General features: G+C 41.4%; 1 protein-coding gene across 3 annotated transcripts; it reads left to right on the forward strand.

The window, feature by feature from the left end:
- Positions 1-9: 9 nt before the first annotated feature.
- On the forward strand, positions 10-22154 carry LOC142044765 (granulocyte-macrophage colony-stimulating factor receptor subunit alpha-like). Of its 3 annotated transcripts, XM_075057582.1 has the most exons (12): positions 10-150; positions 7817-7934; positions 8106-8242; positions 9257-9377; positions 10511-10640; positions 10727-10908; positions 12851-12990; positions 15769-15810; positions 16749-16878; positions 17536-17629; positions 18283-18364; positions 21203-22154. In XM_075057582.1, exons 2-12 carry the CDS (start codon positions 7847-7849, stop codon positions 21269-21271), a joined length of 1215 nt encoding a protein of 404 aa, XP_074913683.1. In that variant the 5' UTR covers positions 10-150; positions 7817-7846; the 3' UTR covers positions 21272-22154. The 3 variants fall into 3 exon arrangements, with proteins under 3 accessions (XP_074913683.1, XP_074913684.1, XP_074913685.1); XM_075057583.1 differs by lacking the exon at positions 10-150 and having other exon boundaries at positions 7641-7934; XM_075057584.1 differs by lacking the exon at positions 10-150 and having other exon boundaries at positions 7847-7934; positions 8109-8242.
- Positions 22155-23082: the final 928 nt, after the last annotated feature.

A 23082-nucleotide genomic window follows, 5' to 3' on the forward strand; every position in this document is an offset into this window, starting at 1 on the left:
CCACTTAACAGCTGCATGCAGTAAAAAACTTTAACTGGCAAAGCAAAACACTTACTGATGCTTGCATGACCACAACTATAGGTTCAAGTGTCCTTGCTGCTGTGATCCAAAATCAAACAAGATAAAGGAAGAGAGGGTTTTCAAGAAGAGGTATGTCTATTATTTTTTCTTGTGCCGCAGATTTTGTGCAGAATACAAATGTTTACCAAGGATTAAGTTAGGTATAGTTATACTAGCACAGGTACAAAATCTGGATTAGCTTTCTGCTTAAGAAAGTAGAGGCAAAATTTTGGTGATGCTTTAGCCTATTTGATTAAAAATGTAAATCTGTGTATATATAAAATTTCTAAAGCTTTCTGAAAGATTGAAGGAAGGCTACGAAATGTCTACGATGTCTGTTGCGCTATTTGACATTTGTTATCTGACATCTATTTTGCAATAACTGAAAGAAATGCTGTTTTCTGTACCCTTTCTATAAATTAATCTAACTAGAAATGCGTCAATTTCTATTTCTTGAAAAAAAAGTAAATCACAGAATCTTGGGATGGTTGAGGCTGGAAGGCATTTCCTGAGATTGTCCTGTCCCACCACTTGCTCAGAGCAGGGTCACCTACTGCAGGTGGCTCAGGGTTTTGCCCAGTCAGTATCTGCAACGTTGGAGACTCCACAACCTCCCCGGAAAACCTGTTCTAGTGGTTGAATACCCTCACAGTAAAAAAGTGTCTTCTGGGTTTAAATTGAATTTCCATTGTTTCAGTTTTTGCCTCTGTGCCTTGTCAGGTCACTGGGCACCACTGAGCAGAGTCTGGCTCTGTCTTCCCTACTCCCCACAGTGGGGTGTTTATACACATGGATGAGATCTTCCTGAGCCTTCACCTCTCCAGGCTGAACAGTCTCAGCTTCCTCAGCCTCTTCTCATATGTCAGAGCCCTTATCATCTTTTTGTTTCCTCGCTGGACTCTCTCCAGTAGCTCTCTGTCTTTCTTGTACTGGGAGTCTCAGAACTAGACCCAGCACTCCAGGTCTGGCTTCACCGGTGCTGAGCAGAGGGGAAGGATCACCAACCTCAACCTGCTGGCAATGTTCTGCTCAGTGCAGCCCAGGGTGCCTTGGGCCTTCTTTTCTGCAAGGACACACTGGTGGCTCATCATCAGCTGCTTGTCCACCAGAACCCTCAGGGCTTTCTCTGCAAAGCTGCTTTCCAGCAGGTCGTCCTCAGCCTGTGCTGGTGCCAGGGGTTGTTGCTCCCCAGGTGCAGGACTCAGCACTTCCCTTTGCTGAATTTCATGAGGTCCTTGTCAGCCCATTTCTCCAGCCTGTCCAGGTCCCTCTGAAGCAGAACAGTGGTATATCAACCACTTCTCCCAGCTTTCTGTCATCTACAGAAATCAAAATGCTGATCTAAAGACTGAACTAAACCTGGGAAAGTTGCATTTAGACAGCAATTTGAGAGTGATATTTCATTGTCTGGTACACATTGTAAGGTTTTTATTCCTATTTCTATGCCTCCTCGTATGCTTAGCAAGTGTATGGTACTCCCCATATGTCCGCAATATATAAGCATCAGTTTATCCTCACATCACCCTATGAGTAAAATTCATATTTTCATTCCTGGAAGTGTGTCATGAGCAGGAGTAACTTTCCCAGAGCCACTCAAGGAATAAAGTCACTGGCAAAGATGGGAATTAGAACCAAGGAACCCTGGTCTTAGGTGACATTTTATGGTATCATCCTGCACTCACAGCTTAAGAGCAAAGACAATACACTGTACAGACTAAGAAGGTAAGAATTGAAGGTGCTTAAGTCAGTATTTAATGGATACTTTCTGTAAAAACTACTATAGACATACCACAGCTTTTAAATGTGACTGTGTTTTCCTTCTGACACATTGATACTAAGATCCTTCTAGAGCAGACTGAGTTTGACCATTTCTTGCTACGCAAGACCAGACAGATTCATGTTTGCTAGCATCCAACTTACCAGGGATATGATCACTACCGCTGAGTAAGACACATCATACATCTGGTAACATTAGATAGTAAGTTTAGCAATGTTTCCTTGATAAGATTTTGCTACTGAAAAAAATCCAACATACAGGCTATGCACATACCTCTAAATAAAAGAAAACTCCAAGGCCAAGGATCCCTGGCTGGCTCATATTCATATAGCTTAGGTAGATTAGGTTTATAGCAAACCTGTCTTGGAGAAGATAGCTAGGGACTGAGCTAAGAACTGAGAAGTGTGGAAACTGGGTGCTTGAGTCCCCTCTGGGACCCTCCCCTATGTAGCAGTGTAGTCACATGCTGAGAGGTCAAGACACTTGTGAGGTTGGACAGGGGAGAAAGAGGAAAGAAGAAAAGCAGAAAGAAGCATAGAGTTAAGGATAGGTGTTTTCATCCTAATGGATTCTACATTACCTCCTATATTAATGAAATGTGAGGAAATACCACTTACACAAGAATTTATATGTTTCTTCTGGTCTGATCCTCCAAATAACACTCCCAACTGGCTTGACATAAATACCTGTTCCTTCTGACACCTTCAAAACAGAGGTCTGTTCAGACCAGAGGAGTTTTACCACACCTGTCTGCAAAAGACCAGTCTGGGAGAGGGTGGAGGTCCTGGAGGCAGAAAGCTCCTACAGATGTGGTGCTGGAGCCACTTGCTTGGCCACCGGGCAGAAGGTATGGGTCGGTCAGCTCCTATATCTCTTATCCTGCCTGCAGGCCAGAGAAAAGCCAGGGAACCTGGCTATGTGTTGGTACATTCAGCTGGGGCGATAGAGAGAACAGGCACAACCCAACACTAACCCTTTCATGTGTAATTTGTTTTAAAAGTTAGTCAACTGTGAAACACGAATCCTTTGGGAAGCAAACCCCCTTAGTGCTGTGGTCAATGGAAATCATCATTTCTTATGAGCAAAGCCAACGCTTACAGGCCCTGCTATTCCCCCATGACACGTCCAGAGCCTGGAGGCAATGGTGCCAGCAAGAACTCTCCTCTAAACTGGCAGGGCTGCAGACGACTCCTTCGGCAGTGCTCCAGACAAGGGTTTCCAAGAGAAAACGTGAAGACTGCTTGCAGTATGGGGGCTGCTGTTATGTGTAGGAAACCTGAGGGAGATTTTGAAAGCAGAGGAGTCACGAGAGCAGACAGAGGGAGATGACAAGAAGAATAAAGCAAAGACTATAAAGGAAAGGTGAGCACACAGTTGCCAGAGAATAGGAAAACAAATGCCTGAAAAGGAACATAGGATGAGGAAAGAAAGGGGAAAACATTAAGAGTGACTGAACAGATGGCACAAAAAGGAGAAAAATATGGTTATATGAAAAGGGGCAGACTAGAAGGACAGGAGATCTCAAGGTTCCTATGTGCATTACTGGAGAGATCACTGAGAGCATGGGAAAGTGGAAATAACTGTTGAGAGCAATATCTCACATAGCATTTTACAACCAGTCCTCCATACTGTTTGTACTTAAGATTCTTCAGTATCACCTCCCAGCAGCTGTGGCCACATCCTTGCTGTAGCATGATGATTTACAAAGAAAAAATTGATGCTGCAAGAGATAAGCAGAGAAGAATCAGGCTACAGTGAAGAGTCTGTCTCTGTTGTAACCCCGACATGGTGTCCTGGAGACCACGATGGATGGGTCACATGAAGCCAATTTCCACGAAATGTGAGGCGCCTCCCAGAAATATTCAAGACTCCAGCTTCCTTGGAGGGTCTGGCTAGGTTTTTGCTTTCACCACAAATGGAGTCAGTCTGGAATCAGCACTCTGAAAGGACCATGAAAATTAATATAGAAGGACAGACATGTAACAAAACATTATCATGTTTCTCTTTTTCCTGCATTTGTAAGAATTTACCTCACAGTCTTAGAATTAACCTTAGAAATACCTGCAATCAAAAGAATTGCTACTAGGAAGTTACGCTACTAGGAAATACTAAAACAAATAAAAAAACATTAACCAGTATTGCTTCCTCATGTAGAAAAAAAACAGAAAAACAAATGTTGGGAATAGAGAAATCTCTTACAAAGAGCTTTAACTTCCTATGAGAAAAGGAAAGTGGTACCTAAGATACAGATATGTTTGACAAGAACTGATGCCACTGTTTGACTGGGTCTGCTCAGACCTCCACACCACAGGAATGAATGTGGAGTCGTACTTTGCAGGGCTCATGCTTCCTTAGAATTTAAATTTCCTACAGTGATCTGTAACATCTGCCTTCTCGTTTTCTGATGCTGCAACAAGCAAAAATTTAAAGTAGACTCTTCTGAGGTGAGGGCTGTAAACCTCTAAGAACAGAGTCAATCTAGTTTAACAAGTGGAGAGCCATTTGCGATAGCAAACAGGGAAAAAATACTGTGGTGGTTAGACCTTGGCTGGCCACCAGGTGCCCACCGAGCCACCCTCTCAATCCCATTCTTCCCTGTTCTCTACTTCCCATGGGCAGGTGGCATCCAGCCACTCTGGGAGAAGGGGGCCTCAGGACACACAGCGGTTGCTTCAGAAGACAAATGCCTTGATAATGAATGCCTCCTCCCACACCCCTCCTGCTTTCCCCCAGCTTTATCTGCTGATCATGACGTCCTATGGTCTGGACTATCCCCTGGGTCAGTCGGGGTCAGCTGTCCCGGCTGTGTCCCCTCCAACTCCTTGTGCCCCCCCAGCCTGCTCGCTGGTGGGGTGGGTGGGACGGGGTTGGAGAGACAGCCTTGATGCTGTGCGAGCACCGCTTAGCAACAGCCCAAACACCGCTGGGTTATCAACACCGTTCTAGCTACAAATACAAAGCACAGCACTATATGGGCTGCTCTGGGGAAAGTTAACTCCAGCCCAGCCAGAACCAAGTGTTTCTTAAGCTAGAGAAGGACAACACAAGAAAGTACAGCCATGAACTACCTTGTTGAACCAAGCAGCAATGCCAACCCTCTCCTGCACTCACACAGCCTGGAAGGGGACGCACAGCCTCCTACACGTGGTCTACCACTGCTTCACCAGGGGCAATACTCACACGCTCTGCCGGAGACAAGAAAAGAAAAAAGTAGGCAAAAGAAACTTAACCAAGTGTAAGATTTGGTTGCTGCTTAAAAAAATGCCTTTAAGAGAAAGACTTCCAAATCAAAGAAACTCAGCAGAGGGAAACAGAAGATACTAAAAAAGTTAATAAGACTTCTATATAGCAATAGTCCAAGGCTTTAAAGCAAATAGTGAGAAATTATTTATGTGTAGCAGAAGCAGTGAATGGAGTTCACACAGATCTCTATTGACTAGAACGGGAGCTTAAACAACTTGTGCTTATGTAAATACTTACTTGTAGATACTTTTAGATGTCTTAATACCAAAATTCATCCCACACAGGATATGTGCAGGTATGCTAATAAGTCTGTTCCATTATCAAGACATTATGGAGGCAAGTCAAGAGGGGAAAGAAACACTGGAAAATGTCTTTTGTAGCATTCTTCATTGAAAAGGATCACTAGCACATACCATCTCATTTCGGGAAATTGGACTGAAAGACACACAAAGACAGAAGTAGGTTCTAGAAAACACTGACAACTTACAGAAACAAAGTTGTAGGTGCAGACAACCAGAAACACCAACAATGAAGGTGTATGCTGTTTGTAATTATGTAAATATTCATTCAAATGAACCGTACATGAAGACTTGATAGTCACAAGTTTCTCTAAAATTCTCTCTCTAAAATTCTCTATTCTCTAAAATAGCTCTAAGCAGGTTCAGCATTTTTTCCTAGCCTCTCAAGTATATTTTATAGCCCAAGTTCAATTGTGTATCACTGTAGTTACATTAGTTTAAAATTATTATGAACATAGTTCTACGAGCTAGCATTGTCTTTTGATTACAAAGCAGAGATCTTCAAAGTTTAATAACATCCACAGTAAGATTCAACAATAACTGGACCCAAAACAAATAATAACAAAGGAAGTGTAGAAAAAACTATTTAATTTAATAGTGAGATACAGTAAACTACACCTAACAACTGGGACTCTTTACTATATTCAGTTTTCCACGAAAAGAGGTAAGAAGTGAGGGACCACATATAAAAATGAAAAATTCATTCTCGTTAGTCAGGAACTGACAGAAGTGTCATCAAGTTTATGATAAATGCTGCTATTTGGGATATTCAGGACAATGGAAAAGCAGCTGAATCCAGGGCTATCCAGTGCCAAATGGCCTTTGGAAAGGCCCATCAGAATTCCAGTTCCTAAGGTACTTTTCTGAATGGAAAGCTGTTCTTTGCTGATCTGTGGTCAGAAAAGAAAAGAAGTGATAGAAAAGAGCACTGAAATTGATAGATAACATACACAAAATCAACTGTATGTCTGCTGTCAGCTTTGATCTTTGCCTCCAGGAAAAGACTGAGAAGTGATTCAGGGCATTGCTCTAAACATTATTTTAAGGCTATTAAGCCCTTACTACATGAAGTCTTGAAATCAACCCCAAAAGACTTTGAAGCAAGACTGTAGATTTGCCATAGTCAAAAAAAGGTAAGCAGGTCAACATTTAATTCCTGCTAAAACCTGATGGAGATTGAGACCTTTCTCTTCCTGTTTTACTTAGACAGTCATCGTGGTTTAACCCCAGCCAGCAACTAAGCACCATGCAGCAGCTCGCTTGCCTCCCCCCGCCCAGTGGGATGGGGGAGAGAATCAGAAGGAAAAAGGTAAAACTCGTGGGTTGAGATAAGAATAGTTTAATAGAACAGAAAGGAAGAAACTAATAGTGGTAATAATAACAATAATAAAATGACAATACTAATAAAAGAATTGGAATATACAAAACAAGTGATGCACAATGCAATTGCCTACCACTCGCTGACCAATGCCCAGTTAGTTCCTGAGTAGCGATACCTCCCACCCCCACTCCTCCCAGTTTATATACTGGGCATGACATCACATGGTATGGAAAACCCCTTTGGCCAGTTTGGGTCAGCTGCCCTGGCTGTGTCCCCTCCCAACTTCTTGTGCCCTTCCAGCCTTCTTGCTGGCTGGGCAGGAGAAGCTGAAAAATCTTTGACTTAGTCTAAACACTACTTAGCAACAGCTGAAAACATCAGTGTGTTATCAACATTCTTCTCATACTGAATCCAAAACATATCCCTATACCAGCTACTAGAAAGAAAATTAACACTATCCCAGCTGAAACCAGAACAGTTCAGATCTCATCGATGTTTTCCATGCACTCTTAAGACATGCTGGCAGGAGCAGGTACAGGCTCTGAACAAGCTTGGTGGTGATGCTGGCTTTAACAGAGAACTCACGAAGTAAGTCATCCACACCCTGACACAACCGAAAGCCAAACCATCCATTTCTCAATGGGTGCCTTCAACAAATGGTTGAAAGCCAGTCTAAAAGCTCGCTTTGCAGCAGAAGCTGGAGCACTGAGTAGGGAAATCCGCAGTGATGTTCATAGGATCAGAAAGCAAGAAAACCTGACTTTCTGATGGTATGATTAGGATAGTTATGAGGGACAACAGTAATCCTAAGTCATGGTCTCTGCATCAAATAAAGTGAGTGCAGGTATCTTAATGAGAGTCTGTGGCCTCTCTATCTCAAACTGCTGCACTGTAATAGACAAGAGTGAGCCTATTCAGTTCTTTCAAAGAAGAGGTGCCAGCCAGACTTCTTGAAGCACACCCTCTGCTTGGCTTTTCTAAATAATATTTGCTAGGGATGAATTAGACAGCATCTTTGACTATTCCCATGAAAAAAATGAAGCTTTGCAGAAACCAAAGTACACTTTAGCATAATTTTTCTTTTTTCTTTTTTTTATTTTTTTTTTTTCCCTGAAGGCTTCATTGTCTCTTTCCAGAGAAGAAAAGATGTTTGATACTCTTGGACTTCTTTGTGTGATTTGGTGGTGTGTGGTGCTATTTCATCCTTTGCATGCTGACATCCAGTGTATGGGGTGTAAGTATATTTTTGTAGATACAATCTGAGAAACAGTGTTTAATTCTTCATTTATCAGAGATATTTGCAATTAATCTGGCAATTGTCATCTTAAGCCTGACAGATACTATCCTCTGCATTCAACAAAAACAGTAGCATATCCTTACTGAGCTTATTCTGTAACGCTTTCAGCAGAGGCACAAGAATCACCTATTACAAACGTGAAAATGAATTGGAGAAAAATGGAACTGTCCTGGGAGAGCAGCAAGAATTTCTCTAAGTACAAATGTACCATCAGGAACAGCGTCATGAGAGCTTCACGGGAAGCGGTAAACATGCTATTCATTGACAAAATATTTGAATTGAAAATAAATGTGCCTTTTTCTTTACCTTTTATCGACTTCACTTACGTTGAAAAAAATGAATCAGTTGCAGGTAAAATCTGATCAGTGATTGTTTGCAGTCTACAGCTTGATCTGCCAGGGGCTGTGGAAAGCTGTCACGAATGCCAGGGTGCATTTGCTGCAGGAGGAGCATCCCATGCATACCATGGAACTGAAGTTCCAGCACCAAAGTGGAAAGGAGGCAATAGCCTGCACTGTACCTACACTGATTCATGAACAGGGATGTAGCTGCTGAAAAAGGGGGCTGTGAGACTCCTAGAGAATTTAGAGAGACAGAGCAAGAGACCCTTCAAATAAAAAAAATAATTCCCTAAACACTGCCACTGATTTTCATTATCTCAAGTTCTTCACTTGTTTCCCAGTAAAATGGATCATGCCTGTAGCACAGGTTATGTTATAAGCCCACATTAGCCAAAGAGAAAAGTAGGAAGCTTGACAGAAAGAGAGATAGAGATGGCTTATTTATCCTAGCAAAGCAGATGTCTTAAATAGAAATACTTATTACAAAACCACATCACATCTTTATTGAAGATTATAACACCATAGACACCTTTTTGACCCCTGGGGAGGTCAGACGAGGACTTCTCTTTTGCTTAATCCTTTGATTAAATTCTGTCGTGGTTCCCCTATTTATTAACTATCTTCTGTTATGCCACTGAGGTACTATTAGCCTTCTCTAATAGTTGCACACTAGTGTAGCATCCAACTCCTGAGTTGCAAATCTTTTTGTGTGGTCATGCCTTTGATCACTCAGCTCCATTCTACACCACCCTTAAATGGTAAAGGAGAGAGTTAGCTCTTGAGTCTAAAACACATACATATACATGCAAGATTTTGGCCCTACAAATTGAGTTTCTAAGTTGCACTTCCATGGCCAGCATCATCTAACACCAGCAGAGGAAAACCAGAGAAATAAAACATTAACATCTTCTCTTTCAGGTGAATAGTCCACTATGCAGTTTTCCAGTGCAACTCTACATGCCCCTGCACAAAGGGGTATCCTTTATCATTGAAGTGCCAGGCACAAACATCTCAGAACACTGCACCTTTATACCTGGAGGTAATGTCTATGGTCTGGGTAAGGTTTTCTCCATTTGCAATCTTTTAAAGGTAAACAATCAATTTTCCTTAGAAAACAATCCCTTACACAGTAGGTAACCACTTTATTTTCTATTAAAAATATTTTTTTTTGTAGATCTGCTAAAGTTATTTGCTCTGCAATGAATGTTTCCACAATTCTGCAAGACCTGCATTACTACAAATGTATCAGTAATTGCATTATTCTCTTTCATACTAGGGCTCCAAAATGCCACTAAATTACAGTGGTTTAAGGGTGGATTCAAATAACTGTTCTGGCTGTCACAAATTAAGATGTTAGCGCCCATTTCTTTATTAAATGCTTTTCTGCTGGGCTCTTGTTGAGTTTGTCAAGAGCCAGACCACAGCACTAGCTAAAGGCACAGTCTGGAGATCAGTGGAACCCATAAAATGGGAGGAGGAGAGGAAAAGAAATGCCGATGCTAAGCAGCCAGGGGCAAACTGAAGGTAGCAATCTCCAAATCTGGCCCTGGCGTGCCCTCAATACTGGGTGCTGGAGGGGGCTGGAGGCAACAGAGAAGGAAGCCTTCATCCTTTTGCCGAAGTTGGGGCACTGAAAATCGGCTGAAGGAGAAGGAGGCTGAGCATGCCTGCACAGCCCAGCCCCGAGGGAGCTTCCAAAGAAACAAGGTTCCCACTTCAGTGTGCTCCAGAAAAGGAAGAGATCAAGTCACTTTTGCCCCCATCAGGGTGGAAAGATATAGCTAGGAGCCTGTTTGACTGGAGGGCAGAAAAAAGCCCAACCTTGCTTTTAAAAGTCTCAGCTTTTAAAATGCTGTGTGTCAACACTTCAGGAGTAGATTCCTGGGCATTAATTGCAAAAGGACAAATTCTTCTCTCTGTAGCACCAAGGATGGTGTTATAAGGCAATGAGCCTTCCTTTAGCTGCGTGAATGTTCTGCTCACTCTCAGGTTTCACTGTTCAGAGGCAGTCAAAATAGGGTGAGAGTCTTGCTTTCTCTCAGCTGTCATTCCTAACCCAGCAATAACCAGCTGGAGTTGCAGGTGTCTAACATATCTCAGCATGTGCCAAGATCCTCCAGCTTGGAGCAGTCACACAATTTTTCCTCATCACGGATATTCCTGTGTTTGCAGGCATGAATGGGTCAGCCATTGAAAACTTCTCCTGTGTGATTTATAACATCTCCCTCATGAACTGCACTTGGCAGCCAGGCAGGGATGCTCCAGGAGATACCCAATATTTTCTCTACTGGCAGAACCCGAGGTAAGTAGGTCCACTTGAGTCCAGGGAAGTCTGAATTCTCATTCGACACATCACACTGACCACATTTAACTAAATTGCCTTGCTAGAAACATATATCACGATGCAATGGAATGTGAGCTCTACATTAAAGATGAAAAAGGCAGAAACACAGGATGTAGATTCCAAAATGTGAGGATAGAGCCTGAAGAAGCTTACTTCCTGGTGAACGGGTCTAGCAAAGACGCCCTGATCCAGCTCTATGATGAGTACATTCAACTGTATAAAACTGGTAAGTGAACATTTTTATTTTATAAAATAAAGAAGCAAGGAATTTTCCTCAAAGAGAAAAGAAGAATAAAACAAAGCCTGTAGCCATTGCAGGATCCTGCACTGCAGGACAGACTTCGGTCCCGATAATTTTTGGAACTATATTCTGTCAGCTAACTAAAACAAGCAAAGGCAGAGGCAGCTTGAAATAACTGCTCAGAGAAGTGGTGTGAACATATCCATGGAATCCAGATGATGAAAGGCAACGGTTAGACTTTCAAGGCCCCCTTTCTGATGGGCTCATTTTGCCATCCCTTAATTCCACGCCTCTCTGAGAGCCACAAGAGCTCCTAAAACCAAAACTCAGCTTACAAATTAAGCCTGCATTAGTTAAATATGTGGGTACCTATGTGTGAGCTAGGTGTTTAAGCTCCAACAGAGATCTGGGACAGGATTCAGTTGCCTAAAAATATGCCTCTAGTGCCATTTGAGACACCCTCAGACACTTCAGGCATCCACAAGGCTTGCAGATTGTCACGACCCAGACTGGACAGACCAAGGAGTCATGTTTAATTCGAAATTCCCTCAGGCTAAATTAAGGTGAAACGACACCAAAAGATCAGTTAAAGATTTTATTCATGACAGAAGCAAACGGAACTGGGGAGGTGTGGTAGTAGGTGGCAGGGTTTCTCACAACAGGAATTGGCATAAGACTACTTCTGTAATCTGTGTAACCACATACATCAATTCAGGGAATAAGGAGATCCCTCCCGTTGAGTCCCGAGGTTCAGAGCAGACCCCCTTGCTTTCCAGACTCCTCCTCAGAGAAGGGACCAGGGGCTGCTGGATCCACTTTTAGTCTCAGACTTGGTCAACGGTTTATGTCTTGAAACGGATGAGGTGTAGGGATTATGGAAAAGGAAAAGGAAAGAGAGAAGAAGACAGAGAGAGAAAAAGGAAGAGAGAAAGATTTCACCAGTCCTGGGTCTAGCGTTGGTCCAGTCAGCCGAGGGGTCCAGTCCCGGTGGGCTTGTGCACCCGGGGCTTCAGTCTGTGTCCTTTTATCATCCTTGCCCCTCCGTCAGGTTAATGAGCAGGCTGTGAGCCTTTGGGCTTGGGGGTCATTTGTGGAGTCACTTCTCCTTCCCTGCAGACCTGGCCGTTGTTTGATCTTTGTATCAGAAGAGCTTATCAGAACAGGGAGCTGCGCACCCTCCAGCACGCCCTCCCCTCCTGTTGCTGATGTCTGAGCTGATGGGCTTTTCACCGGGGTTCCTTGCTGTGCAGGGTTTGTCTTTAAGCAGAACTTGCCCCACCACAAGGTTTGAGACATTAACTCTTCCAGTCTCTCACACAGACGTGGCCCAGGACCTGTGAGAGACCAGGGTCCTGCCGGTGTCCGCGGCGTGAGGCTGACTCCTGCCTGCAGCTGGTGCAGGCTGTAAAGCCCACAGCGGTTCAGACGAGTACGCCTGCTCCGCGGTGCACCAAAGAGCTTTGCAGACATCCTGGGCACTACTGATGAGGTCTTCGCTGACTAGAGTGGTAGACACTTAGGTCACCCCTAGTCAACTCTATTGTAGGCACTCAAATTCAGATGACTGGATCTTCTACATGAATAACACCACACAAACAAAAACTTCCATGTTTATTCCTATGGAGACTTGCATTGTCAATGTGAAATTTAGATGTAGAAGAAAATGGCACTCTGCTGATTGTACTACTGAATTACAGAAAATCCTTCATACATTTTTTACATGAGCTTCGGTTACTTCAGATGTCCAACAACTAAAGTGATACATTCCCAACTTTTGCTACTGTATTTTACTCCTCTTTGCCAGATAACATTTGTTAACAACCTTAGCACACAGTTGTACATCAGTTGCCTCAACTTCACATGTATTTTGCTATGAACACATGAGTTGTAGCTGATTACTGACCATTAATTATTTCATTTCTTCCAGAAATACTTACTCCTCCATTAAATGTCACTGTCAATTGCACTAGAGATTCAGTGGGTTGCATAATTACATGGCAACCACCCTTTACAAGTCATATGAAAGACACAAACTGTTTTCAGTATCAAGTAAGCATACGAAATAAGGTAAAAACAATTTTTTGGTTTGTATTTTGGCACCGTACCTATATCTATAATGTGCAAACTTCTGTTTCCTTTATTTATTAACTTCTCTTTCATAAGCCGTGCTGTCCTCCTGCTCCAGCTCTGCTGGTCTCGCATCCCACCGCTCACGACCTTACTTCAACCTGATCAGAGGCGCAAAGCGGAAAAGCAGACGAGAGCAGGGAAATGTCACGAAGAGTCTCTGTCCAAAGGCTGGGAGAGCTCCCGAGATGCTTTCCTTGCATGAGCACGTCTCATGGGAGACGACTGGGTGATGGCAGCCTGCGATCCGCAACCAGGGCGCTGCCTTAGTGCCAGCCTCCAGCCCAGGCCAGGGCCCCTCGCCCTCCTCCTGCTTCCCAGGAAGGGAAAAATACAATTTTTACAGGTGGCTTCAGCCCCTCCTTTTCAACACGTAGGACTGTTTTGCCCCCCTCAGCCCCCACACCTCTCCTCCACCACCTCTGCCGCCCTTTGGCAGCCCTTCCCTCCGGCGCCGTCCTTCCCCGGAGCCTGGCTGAGCCAACCTGTGGACCCCCGCCGGTCCACACAGCGTCCGCCAAAACCTCCGGTTTGAACCCAGCGCTGAAACAGAAGCCGCTCTTCTGAAAAATTAGATACCAGCAGCTCAGGGGAAAGTTTGCACAGGCCCAGGGGAGACATCTCTGCAGTCAGGTGTGGTGTTACCACCTCCTTCCAAGGCAGGTGACAGACAAATCGTGTCCCTAAAGTGCTTCTTTCTTCCCGTTGGCTGGAGGAGAGGAATCTAAAATGTCTCTCTCAGACGTAAACATGTATGTACCAAAAGTGAGCTGGGATTTCTCCTCCGCTGTAGGCAGAGCACTGCCAACTTACCAGAGTGACCGCAGGAAAAGTGCAGGACAGCACAGAGTATGAGCTTTACCTCAGCTGAGGTATGTCCCATTTCCACCACGTACAACGGAGCAGAGAGGCTGAGGCGTCAAATCCTCCTCCACAAATCCCAGTGCCTAAAAGACCCGATTTTAACATCCCCAAGGACAAAGGGCAGCAAAACTCTTTGAGCCCAGGAGTTTGACAAGGAGGCAAGAAATAGTACTCTTCCTCCCCATCCCTGGGATACCTGCTTTACCTTTACATAATTTCCACACGTGGATGATGTCTGTGCCGTGACAGATTAGTGCTCCCTACCGAACCCAGTCCCCAGCCACAGCTCAGAAGCTTACCGCAGCGGCAATTCCTCAGGCATTTGTAACACAAGACCATTATACGAAAGATCAGCTAAGGGTTAAACATAAATATACAACCACAATAAAGCAATGCAGCATTAAAACTCATTAATTCATTCAAAACAAGGCCTGCAGCTTGCAGGCTGTTTGGATTCTTGCGTGCATTAATAGTATCTGCCTTGGCAGCTATTTCAAGGAGCAATTGCAGTACACATCGCTTTCCAGCTGGCTAGAATGATTTGACAGCAAGATCTTGTGTGAAATACTTAGAATGTTTTACCTGAAGATATAGATTACAACATATGACTAAAGCAATATTATCAAAACGTTTCTTTTAAAGAAATACACATTACTTCTTCTTTCCCACACCGCAGATGGAATGAGTGGAGTTCAGCAGATTCCTACATTTGGGTGTGAAATTCATCTCGCAGACTGAGACACCTTAATGTAGGCATCTGCAAAGGAGCACGGATATCTTGTAACAGTCAATGCACATCCAGGGCTTTGTGCAGCTGAGCAGTAGGTGTCTCATTCCCCGTAAGGTGCTACAGGTAGTGAAGGTCCCAGAGGTACCTACATGGAGTTAGCAGATATAACTCACACTTTTTAGGAGGGACCATCAGCGGTAAGGCAGCTAAAATGGCACTGCACACCTGAAGTTTAAACTCATTTGCACCCTCCCGATTCACAGCACAGGCTGGTGACTTCCATCATGTCCTAAAAGTTGAAAGAGCTCAGCTGATGATGAGTAATGGGGAAATACTGGTCTACTTTATAACGCAACATACACAGCGGGTGTATTTTCTGAAATGAGACATTCTTTCCAATAACATCTTTCTGACTTTTCCATAATGCCAGCTACCCTTCTGACATTACATGTGATAGATGTTTCCAGGACCTCAGCTTTTCAATGTTTTCTGGGATCCTTGCTAAAATCGCTGCTGTTGATTTTGTTCACTCATTTTTGAACGTATCCTTTTTTCAAAATTTTCAGGTTCTTTGATCCAGGTCAATGTTTGATTCTAGTTAATTAAATTTTGATTGTATAGGATGTGTAAGTAGCTCTTCAGAGTACTTTGTGGAAAGACCCTGAGTATGGATCACTCAGACATCTAACAGAGACTTTGACTGGAAGGAGGGTAAATTTGCTGTTCAGATCAATTTTCTGCTCCATGTTATCAAACCATTGTGAAATCACAGCTTCCAGATCTGCTGTGTTTGGAGGATAATTTGATTGCTTGCGTAATTTGGATATACTTCTGCTGGATGAGAATGTACAGTGTAAATACGCCCTTAGAGCCAAATACACCTTCTCACAGCCACTGATAAATAATTCATGTTTCCTTCCTTTTCTGAAATGAAATGGAGGAAGCCAAAACTCTGAATAAAGTGCTATATTCTGGGACATTACTGGAGCACAATATCCAATTGATTTTTCAGTTTAAAATTACTTACAATTTTTATAAGGAAGAAAATGAGAACAAAAGAGGGAGAAGTATTTGACTGTGTGACAAGAAAGTAATAAAAATGAAGATTTTTCTTTGGTTTGCAGGATGACCCCAAAGAAGCGAAAGAGGATGATCATTCTGAAGAAGTAAGTATTCTTGTCATATACAAATTTGTGCTTTTGCCCACTTAAGCATATAAATACCATTATATAAAATATACTTACTTCTAGAACTATAGTTTTTGTATCAATATAGCAATGAGAATTTAGAAAAACATGTTCCTGTGGTATCTTTGTGTCTAAACTTAATACATCCCTTTTGGATGAGGTAGCTTAGACTAAGCAGGATTTTCCATGCATTTCACAAAACTTCATACTTTCCATTTATCGCACAAACAGATTTTGCTTAAGACAGATGTGACATTTTGCTTAATAAAAATTGGAAGCATTCCCTTTCTCGTATCTGTTGGTGGAAAAACACCACTGTAGTTCAGGATAGCCAGACAGAGGGAACGCCGAGATCTTCAAAACCTGTGGAAGTTAATAGACGCTGCCAGTCTTCCCCTGACAAATGAGGGATCCCCTCAGCCCTGGAAGCATCTTAGGCCTGGCAGATTCCAGACTTTGTATAAAGTGTCATGAGGCCAGATGATACAGTTCTGTTATTGGATTGTCTCACCGACATTAAGTCTGTTTAGCGAAGACAGACACCGTCCAGGGAATATTTGCATGGTTAATCCCTGTAAAGGTTGTAAGGTGAGTTTACAGGGTACTTCCCCAGTTTCAGCTTTCTGTCCTTCTGGGTATTTTTAGGATCCATAAACAAGGACAGGGAAAAAAGTGTCCTTAAAGCATAATAAAATAAATTAAAGACCCAATGAAGTTCAAAATCCAGAAAAATTTGGTGGCAGGATGAACTAATTTATCATGGTTTTAAATCTGGGGAGAAGAACATTTAACTACTACATACCTACAAAATCATACAAATTAGTTTTTTATAGAAACTGTATCAGGAAATTAAACCCCCAATTTTATTAGTATTTTCCTATGGGGTGAAATGCACAGTCTGATTGCTTTGATTTTAGGTAAGAATTGACAGCTACGAATTCCAAAATTACAATGAGAAAAAAAAATACATTCTGAAAATCAGAGCAAGTGGAAAATCCTGTTCCGTAAGCTCAAACTGGGGGGAATGGAGTGAACCCATCGAGTTTGGTAAGACTGTGAAATATTATTTTAATACAGATTTTTTTTTTTTTAGTATTACCATGTTTGCCTCCCTTGCTCCCTCACACTCACAGATACAACTAAAATCTTCATTCTTACCTAAAGACATGGAAGGAACTGGGTGGAAATTATTCATGTGGAGGAGAAGCTCCAATACTATGGCAAGGGAGGCTGATACCAAAGGGAGGCTTTGATTAGGTGGGATTGTGAAGGCAGCAGTCACTCAGATGCCAGGGCTACAGGAACAGGCTGAGATAGACCCAGTCTTGTCTTCGGTCCGAAGTGCTGAGGCTGCCTTTCAGTTCTTTAAGTTTTTGCCATGAATATCATCCCCTTCCTTCTGCATCTTCCTTTTTACCCTTTCCTCAATGCTCTTGTTACAGTTCCACCACCTTTGCTCTGTTATTCATTCTCTGACTCTGTTTCTTTTTCTACTTTTCTGGATTTTTTTTTTTTTATTTCTCTACATTTTAAATGTTTGAAATGGTTTAAAATGCGTCACGTGTACCTGAACTTTTTTACAAGGTTCTGTAAGAAGTCAAGTTGCAGTCTTCAGATAATCAGGCGAAATTTGCATTCATTACTGACAGTCACAAAGGTAGCTTTCTGGCATGCTAAGATATTTCTCTCTCTTGGATGTTTCAGGTCAAGGGAAAGATTACTTTATTTTTGTGATTTTATTTCTGATAGCACTTGGAACAATCTCAGTGACACTGCTCCAATATTTTCTTTTCAAAAGGTAAATCAACCTTATTGATGTAGAAACTATTGATACAGTATTATTTCTATGAAACACATTCTTCCTATTTCCCACCTTCCTACCTACAAACTTAAATAATCTGATTATTAATGTAATGAAGTATTATTACCAGTATTGTCATGGTTGGCACTTTGGCATGGAAAATCACTCCAAGTGAAAAAGGGGGAAAGGATATTTAAGTTAGTAAGTGATGGATTCCACCAGATCCTGCAAAAACATTTCTGTTCTCACTTTTAAACATTTAACAACCACATCGCTTTGAAGCCATTGGCTTCAGACAGTACCAGACAAGAGAGAAGAGGGACAAACGAAGATGTTATTATTCTGATAAAACTTCTCACTTACTTGTGGAAGAAAGTTATGTCATGTGATTTATTGAAAGTCATTGTTTAATAAAGTATTTACTGTGACTCTGGTCACAAAATAAATTTTAGTTACCCCAGTGATAAGTGTACTAATAGGTACCCTTCAGTCTACACTCAATATAATTTACTTCTCACTTAGTGATTTGTAGAGCAACAGCTATTCAATCTTGAATGTAAAAAATGTCCTTAAGTACAACACAAAATGTTTGTGTTAAGTTATATTACCAGGATTTTTAATTTCTTTGCAATCCCATTTTCTACCCAAAGGTATTGCAGTTTCAAGAGCATATTTTCTCCTGTACCACAACCAAGAGAAAAATTTGATGCATCAACTGACGAAGATATCCAGGTATGCTTTCTTTTCAATTCAGTCAAATTTGTTAACTATAAACTACGATAGGCCAAAGACTAGAATAATTGGCATATAAAGATGAGCATTAAATTTGGTCCATTAAAAACTAATTCGCTTTCATGCTAAGTATGCTGTTTTGAAACTAGAAATGCTCTATGCTAGTGCTGAGATTAGGGATTATCCTGTACATATTTGCAGCCATATTTTAAGACCAGAGGTATCACTTTTACTGAGACTGGTAATTTCCGCATGTAGCAGTTTGTCTAGGTTGCTGTTCACACTTTGAAAATAACTTAAGTGAGGAAGCATTTTCCATTAGCATTTTCAAATATCAATGATCGTAATACAATGTGAATATATACAAGTCTGACCTGTACCCATGTAAAAATCCTGTTGCATTGAATCATGAAAATCAACAGGGCTGGAAAGTCTCAGCAGCTTAACTAGCCTTCCTCTTTGCTTCAGCATAGGATTAGCTATGACAGTTTCAATGTTGTGTGCAAATTGTGTTTGACCGATATTCTGTAGCATCCCTCTGCAGCCTATTCCAACGTTTAATTAGCCTTACTTTTAGAAAGCTTTATTAATAGCCTGTTTTGCTGCACTTAAAACCCATTACTTCTTATCCTTATTCCTTTCCTGTCTACAGTATCTTACGCACTTGCACACTGTCAACAGCAGCTAACTCTTCCAGTCTTTCTTCACATATCATGACAACCAGGCTTCAAACCGTTCATGCTTCTCTTCTCATTTGTCCATTTGAATGGGGGTTTGTACAGTGTCTACATAGCAAGGGAATGCTTTCTATCAGCTGGCTGAAGTAAAGATGTACTTTAAACCAATATATCAGGCTAGTTGTTTATTGCCTACAATGTTTCAGTGGGCAACAGTACCCTTTTCAATGAGGCTTTCAAAAGTGACACAGAAATTTTCCTTCAATCCTTTACAAAGTATCCTTAAAGCTATTACTAAAACTCTTTAGTTTATATAGTTCATACCAGCACATTGTCCTAACTTACTTCTCTTCGGTCCTACCACTTTGGCTTTAATAGAAGGCAGGTAGCGATGTAACTTGGATGAGTTTCCTCATATACCTTAACTCATAAATACCTGATAGCTCTCTTATATCAGGCTGCCAGAGCTAAGGTACGGAGCAGCAGCAGTCCACAGTCCATCGTTTTATTAAATAGCAATTGCTAGTAAAGTAGCAAGCAGTCCTTCAAAAACTGCAGACTCCAGATTGCTTGCTTTTACAAAACTTGGGCAGCTTCCAAATTCCTGCGCATATACTACCAGAACCACTCACATCACCCCGCTACAACCCAGAAGCCTTTGTGGATGTGGTTTTGTAGACGGTGGCACAGGCACTTCCACGCAAGCAGCAACTTATCAGCACTCACTGTCAGAGTTCAGGCGAAGCCCTCAGCTCAGGTTGCCTCATACCTGCCAACACGCACTGTCAAGACAATTTGTAAGTCTCTGACGTGTCTAAACAGTTTCTAGGTGACTCTTTGCCTATTTTAATCTTATCTTAAAGCTTAGTTCTATTTTACCTCTTCTCTCCACACTCGGGTATCTTTAACACTGATTGAATGCTGTAATTCTTCAAAGCAGGTAATAAAGCACAAATAGGTTATCTCAGGAGAGCTCTCCTCTGGGAGAATTGCACCTGACTATCTCTTCCTGGCATTTAGTGCTAATATTTTTGGGAGTTATTTTGAAACCTGTAATGTCCTTTGCTAATCACACCTTTTTAAAGCTTGCGTTTCCTCATTTTGTCCCTACTTACTTGATGACCTTTCATGTTTTCTCATTATTTGTCCTGTTTCACAATACAACTTTTCCTTAGATCACTGAAAAACCTCATGATTTACAACCCTAACCTTTCTGCACTGAGTTTGCACTTGTATCCTTAACACTCATGATAAAAGAACTGCCAGTTTTCTTATTTGCTGTGGCTAAGATCCTACCAATCAATTCACTCAGTATATCACACACCTTGCATTCCTCTAATCCATTTTATTTTACTCAACTTCCTTCACTTTTTGGTCATTCTCACCCCAAACGCTTTCCTCACCCAGAACTATACTTTAATACTTTGTTTTAATTTTCCTGAATTAAATACCTCCCAAGAACTTGCAAGACACACTCTGTGTGCAGATGCATAGTTTTCCTTGGAGAATGGCCGAGTAGCACAAAACACCATGACCACAAAGCCCTGCAGTGCTTGCCAATCCCAGAGATTTCCTAGACAGAATTCCCTACCAAGACATCTGGGTTTGATGTTCTGTGACATACCCTATTACAGCAAGCTTGCCTTTTTTTTTTTTTCCCCCTCCTTCTCCCTGACCCTCCCCTTACAATCCCTCCTTTTTTAAAAATCAAATTTACCTCCCCTCAATATTTTAAGCCCCAAGCGCTGTATCAGTACTATGATCTTACCTAGAAACTTCCACCATCATAGAACTCTCCAGGTTAACCACCATCAAACTGTATGATAGCAACCAAAATGTTTTCTCTGTAAGTCTAGTTAATGCCTACGTATGCAAAACTCAGACAATACTCACTGAATAAATTTCTTCTATTGTCTCAGTTAAGGTTGTCTATCATTTAAATCAACTTTTATTCTTTTTCTTTCTGCTGACAAATAGCTAGTACTGACCACAGATGTTAAAAGTCAAACAATAGTTAACTGTTTCCTCCTGCTTTGCAAGCATTACTTACATATTAAAATTGCAAGACTTTGGTACTAGTGTATCTAATATTTAGAAATGTTCTCTGATCAACAGTGACTCTGGAGATTATTGCATGTTACAGAATTTTCTTTCTCTTTAGACAAAATACGTAAATCTACCAAAAACACATTGTACCGAGGAAATAACTATGGTTGAAGAGATGACCTAACTTTCCAAAAAGAAAACACTTGGATTCCCCAACATGAAAGAAAATCATGGATTCCCCTGACGAGTACTTCAAACCAGACCAGAAATTACTACAATCACCTATAAAAGTCTGTCCCATAAAAATCCATCTAAAATGGAGCAGTGGAAAAAAGTGGAGAAAAATCAGTAAAATTTGTTCTCCCTTTGTTCAAGAACACAATGCCTGGCAGCTAAGCTTTTCTGCAAACGTCCGCTGTGAAGACTTGCTTAAACCTCGCTGAGATTTTCTTCACAATAAGACAAGGCCTCTCATCCACAACACAAAAGAAACTTATTTCCCATCTTCATCGCTATGATGCTTCTTTCCTCTGAATATGATTTCCTAGAGGATGATAGGACTGCTTAAGAATGCCACAGAAGTAAATTTTCCCAGCTTATCATTTTTATATACCCAGAGTATTTTCTGAAGCAGAAACTAGCTCTTTAAAGTGTGTTTAAAATTGCCCTTCAACCTTGCAACCAGCAATACCGAAGTGTCACAGTATATTCAATGAACTTCATGCAAAACAGAAAATGGGAAATAAAACGACACTTGCTAAAATTAACTATTAATGCTGGGCTGCCAGTCAACCCTTTCATGAGCTCAGTATTTCCAATGCAAATGTGAACCTCTACAATATTAATATTAACTCACATAGATAGTATTTAAATCTTCAAAAAATCCAGTGTAAGTGTTGAGAGAATTGGAATAAAATCTGTAGTAAGATTTAATAACTGGATTTTAAATGTAAAGATTTCCTCACACCAATGCATTTTATTTCTTCCCTTCAAAGGATGCAAGCCCTATTTCCAATGCCTTTTAAAAATAATATAGGCTTTACATGCCAGTATTTTCTTAAACAAATTCCAGATCTTTTCCTGTTAAAAATATTTTTCAAAATAAATACATTTCAACAAGTGTTCCAATAAGGCAGAGAACAAATGCTTTTTTTAAAAGTCTCATTTATTGTTTGCCTCTTACGTTCCCACACTGCATAATCACACACTGAAAATTGCTGCTGCATGACTAAGGGAAGCCATATACTAAAAAAAAAATAAACTGAACACCAAGTAGTACATGCTGAACACACAGCATAGGTAAATTGCAGTTCCACTTAAACCACCTACACTTGCATTGATTTATTTTCCTATTTCTGGTTAAAACCTAGTTCTGGAGTGGAGGTGAAAAATGTCCTCCCTCTTTCAGGGGTTGCTTAAGTAATTGTCATGTTTGGTTCTTCCTCTCAAAGCTTGGGCCACCATACACTCACAGTGAGGTATCTTATCATCATCTCTACCTTTCAAGCCACCGATACAGAAAATAAACCTAAGCCATGTATTTATATAGACAAAACCTCTTCCCCTGCCCCCCCAAATCAATATAAATACAACTGAAACAGCAAGCTGAAACATCAAATGACCTGTCCCCACCACAAGGGAGCTAGCATTACCAAACAGGATAAAAAACACTTGCAGAGGGTACGTAAAGTTTGCTATTAGCCTGTGTACAAAGTAGCTGTGTAACATCCTTACATTCACATACAGATGTCGAAAGCAGTGCTTGTGCAACAGTGAAAGGAAAAAGGTAAATTATGTTTGAGAGGAAGGTAATAATCAGCCAAAGCCAAGCAGTTAATTTAAATACTTCATCTTGAACAGCAACCTCAGAAGGCACACAAAGAACTCAAGACAGCTCAGTCAGCCTTCAATGATTCATACAGTGACACAGTTTCTTTCTCAAGATACAGGGAGTTCCTAAAAACACAACTGGAAGATGAACACCTTGTTTTCCTT

Source organism: Buteo buteo, chromosome 25 (assembly GCF_964188355.1).
Source record: "Buteo buteo chromosome 25, bButBut1.hap1.1, whole genome shotgun sequence".
Taxonomy (NCBI): Eukaryota; Metazoa; Chordata; class Aves; order Accipitriformes; family Accipitridae; genus Buteo; species Buteo buteo.

What these genes read in the sequence shown, in the direction of transcription:
- LOC142044765 (XM_075057582.1), top strand. Translation starts at nt 7,847, where the DNA reads ATGTTTGATACTCTTGGACTTCTTTGTGTGATTTGGTGGTGTGTGGTG. An exon ending in TGACATCCAGTGTATGGGGT is followed by an intron (nt 7,935 to 8,105) that starts GTAAGTATATTT and finishes TAACGCTTTCAG; the next exon opens with CAGAGGCACAAGAATCACCT. An exon ending in CATTCAACTGTATAAAACTG is followed by an intron (nt 10,909 to 12,850) that starts GTAAGTGAACAT and finishes CATTTCTTCCAG; the next exon opens with AAATACTTACTCCTCCATTA.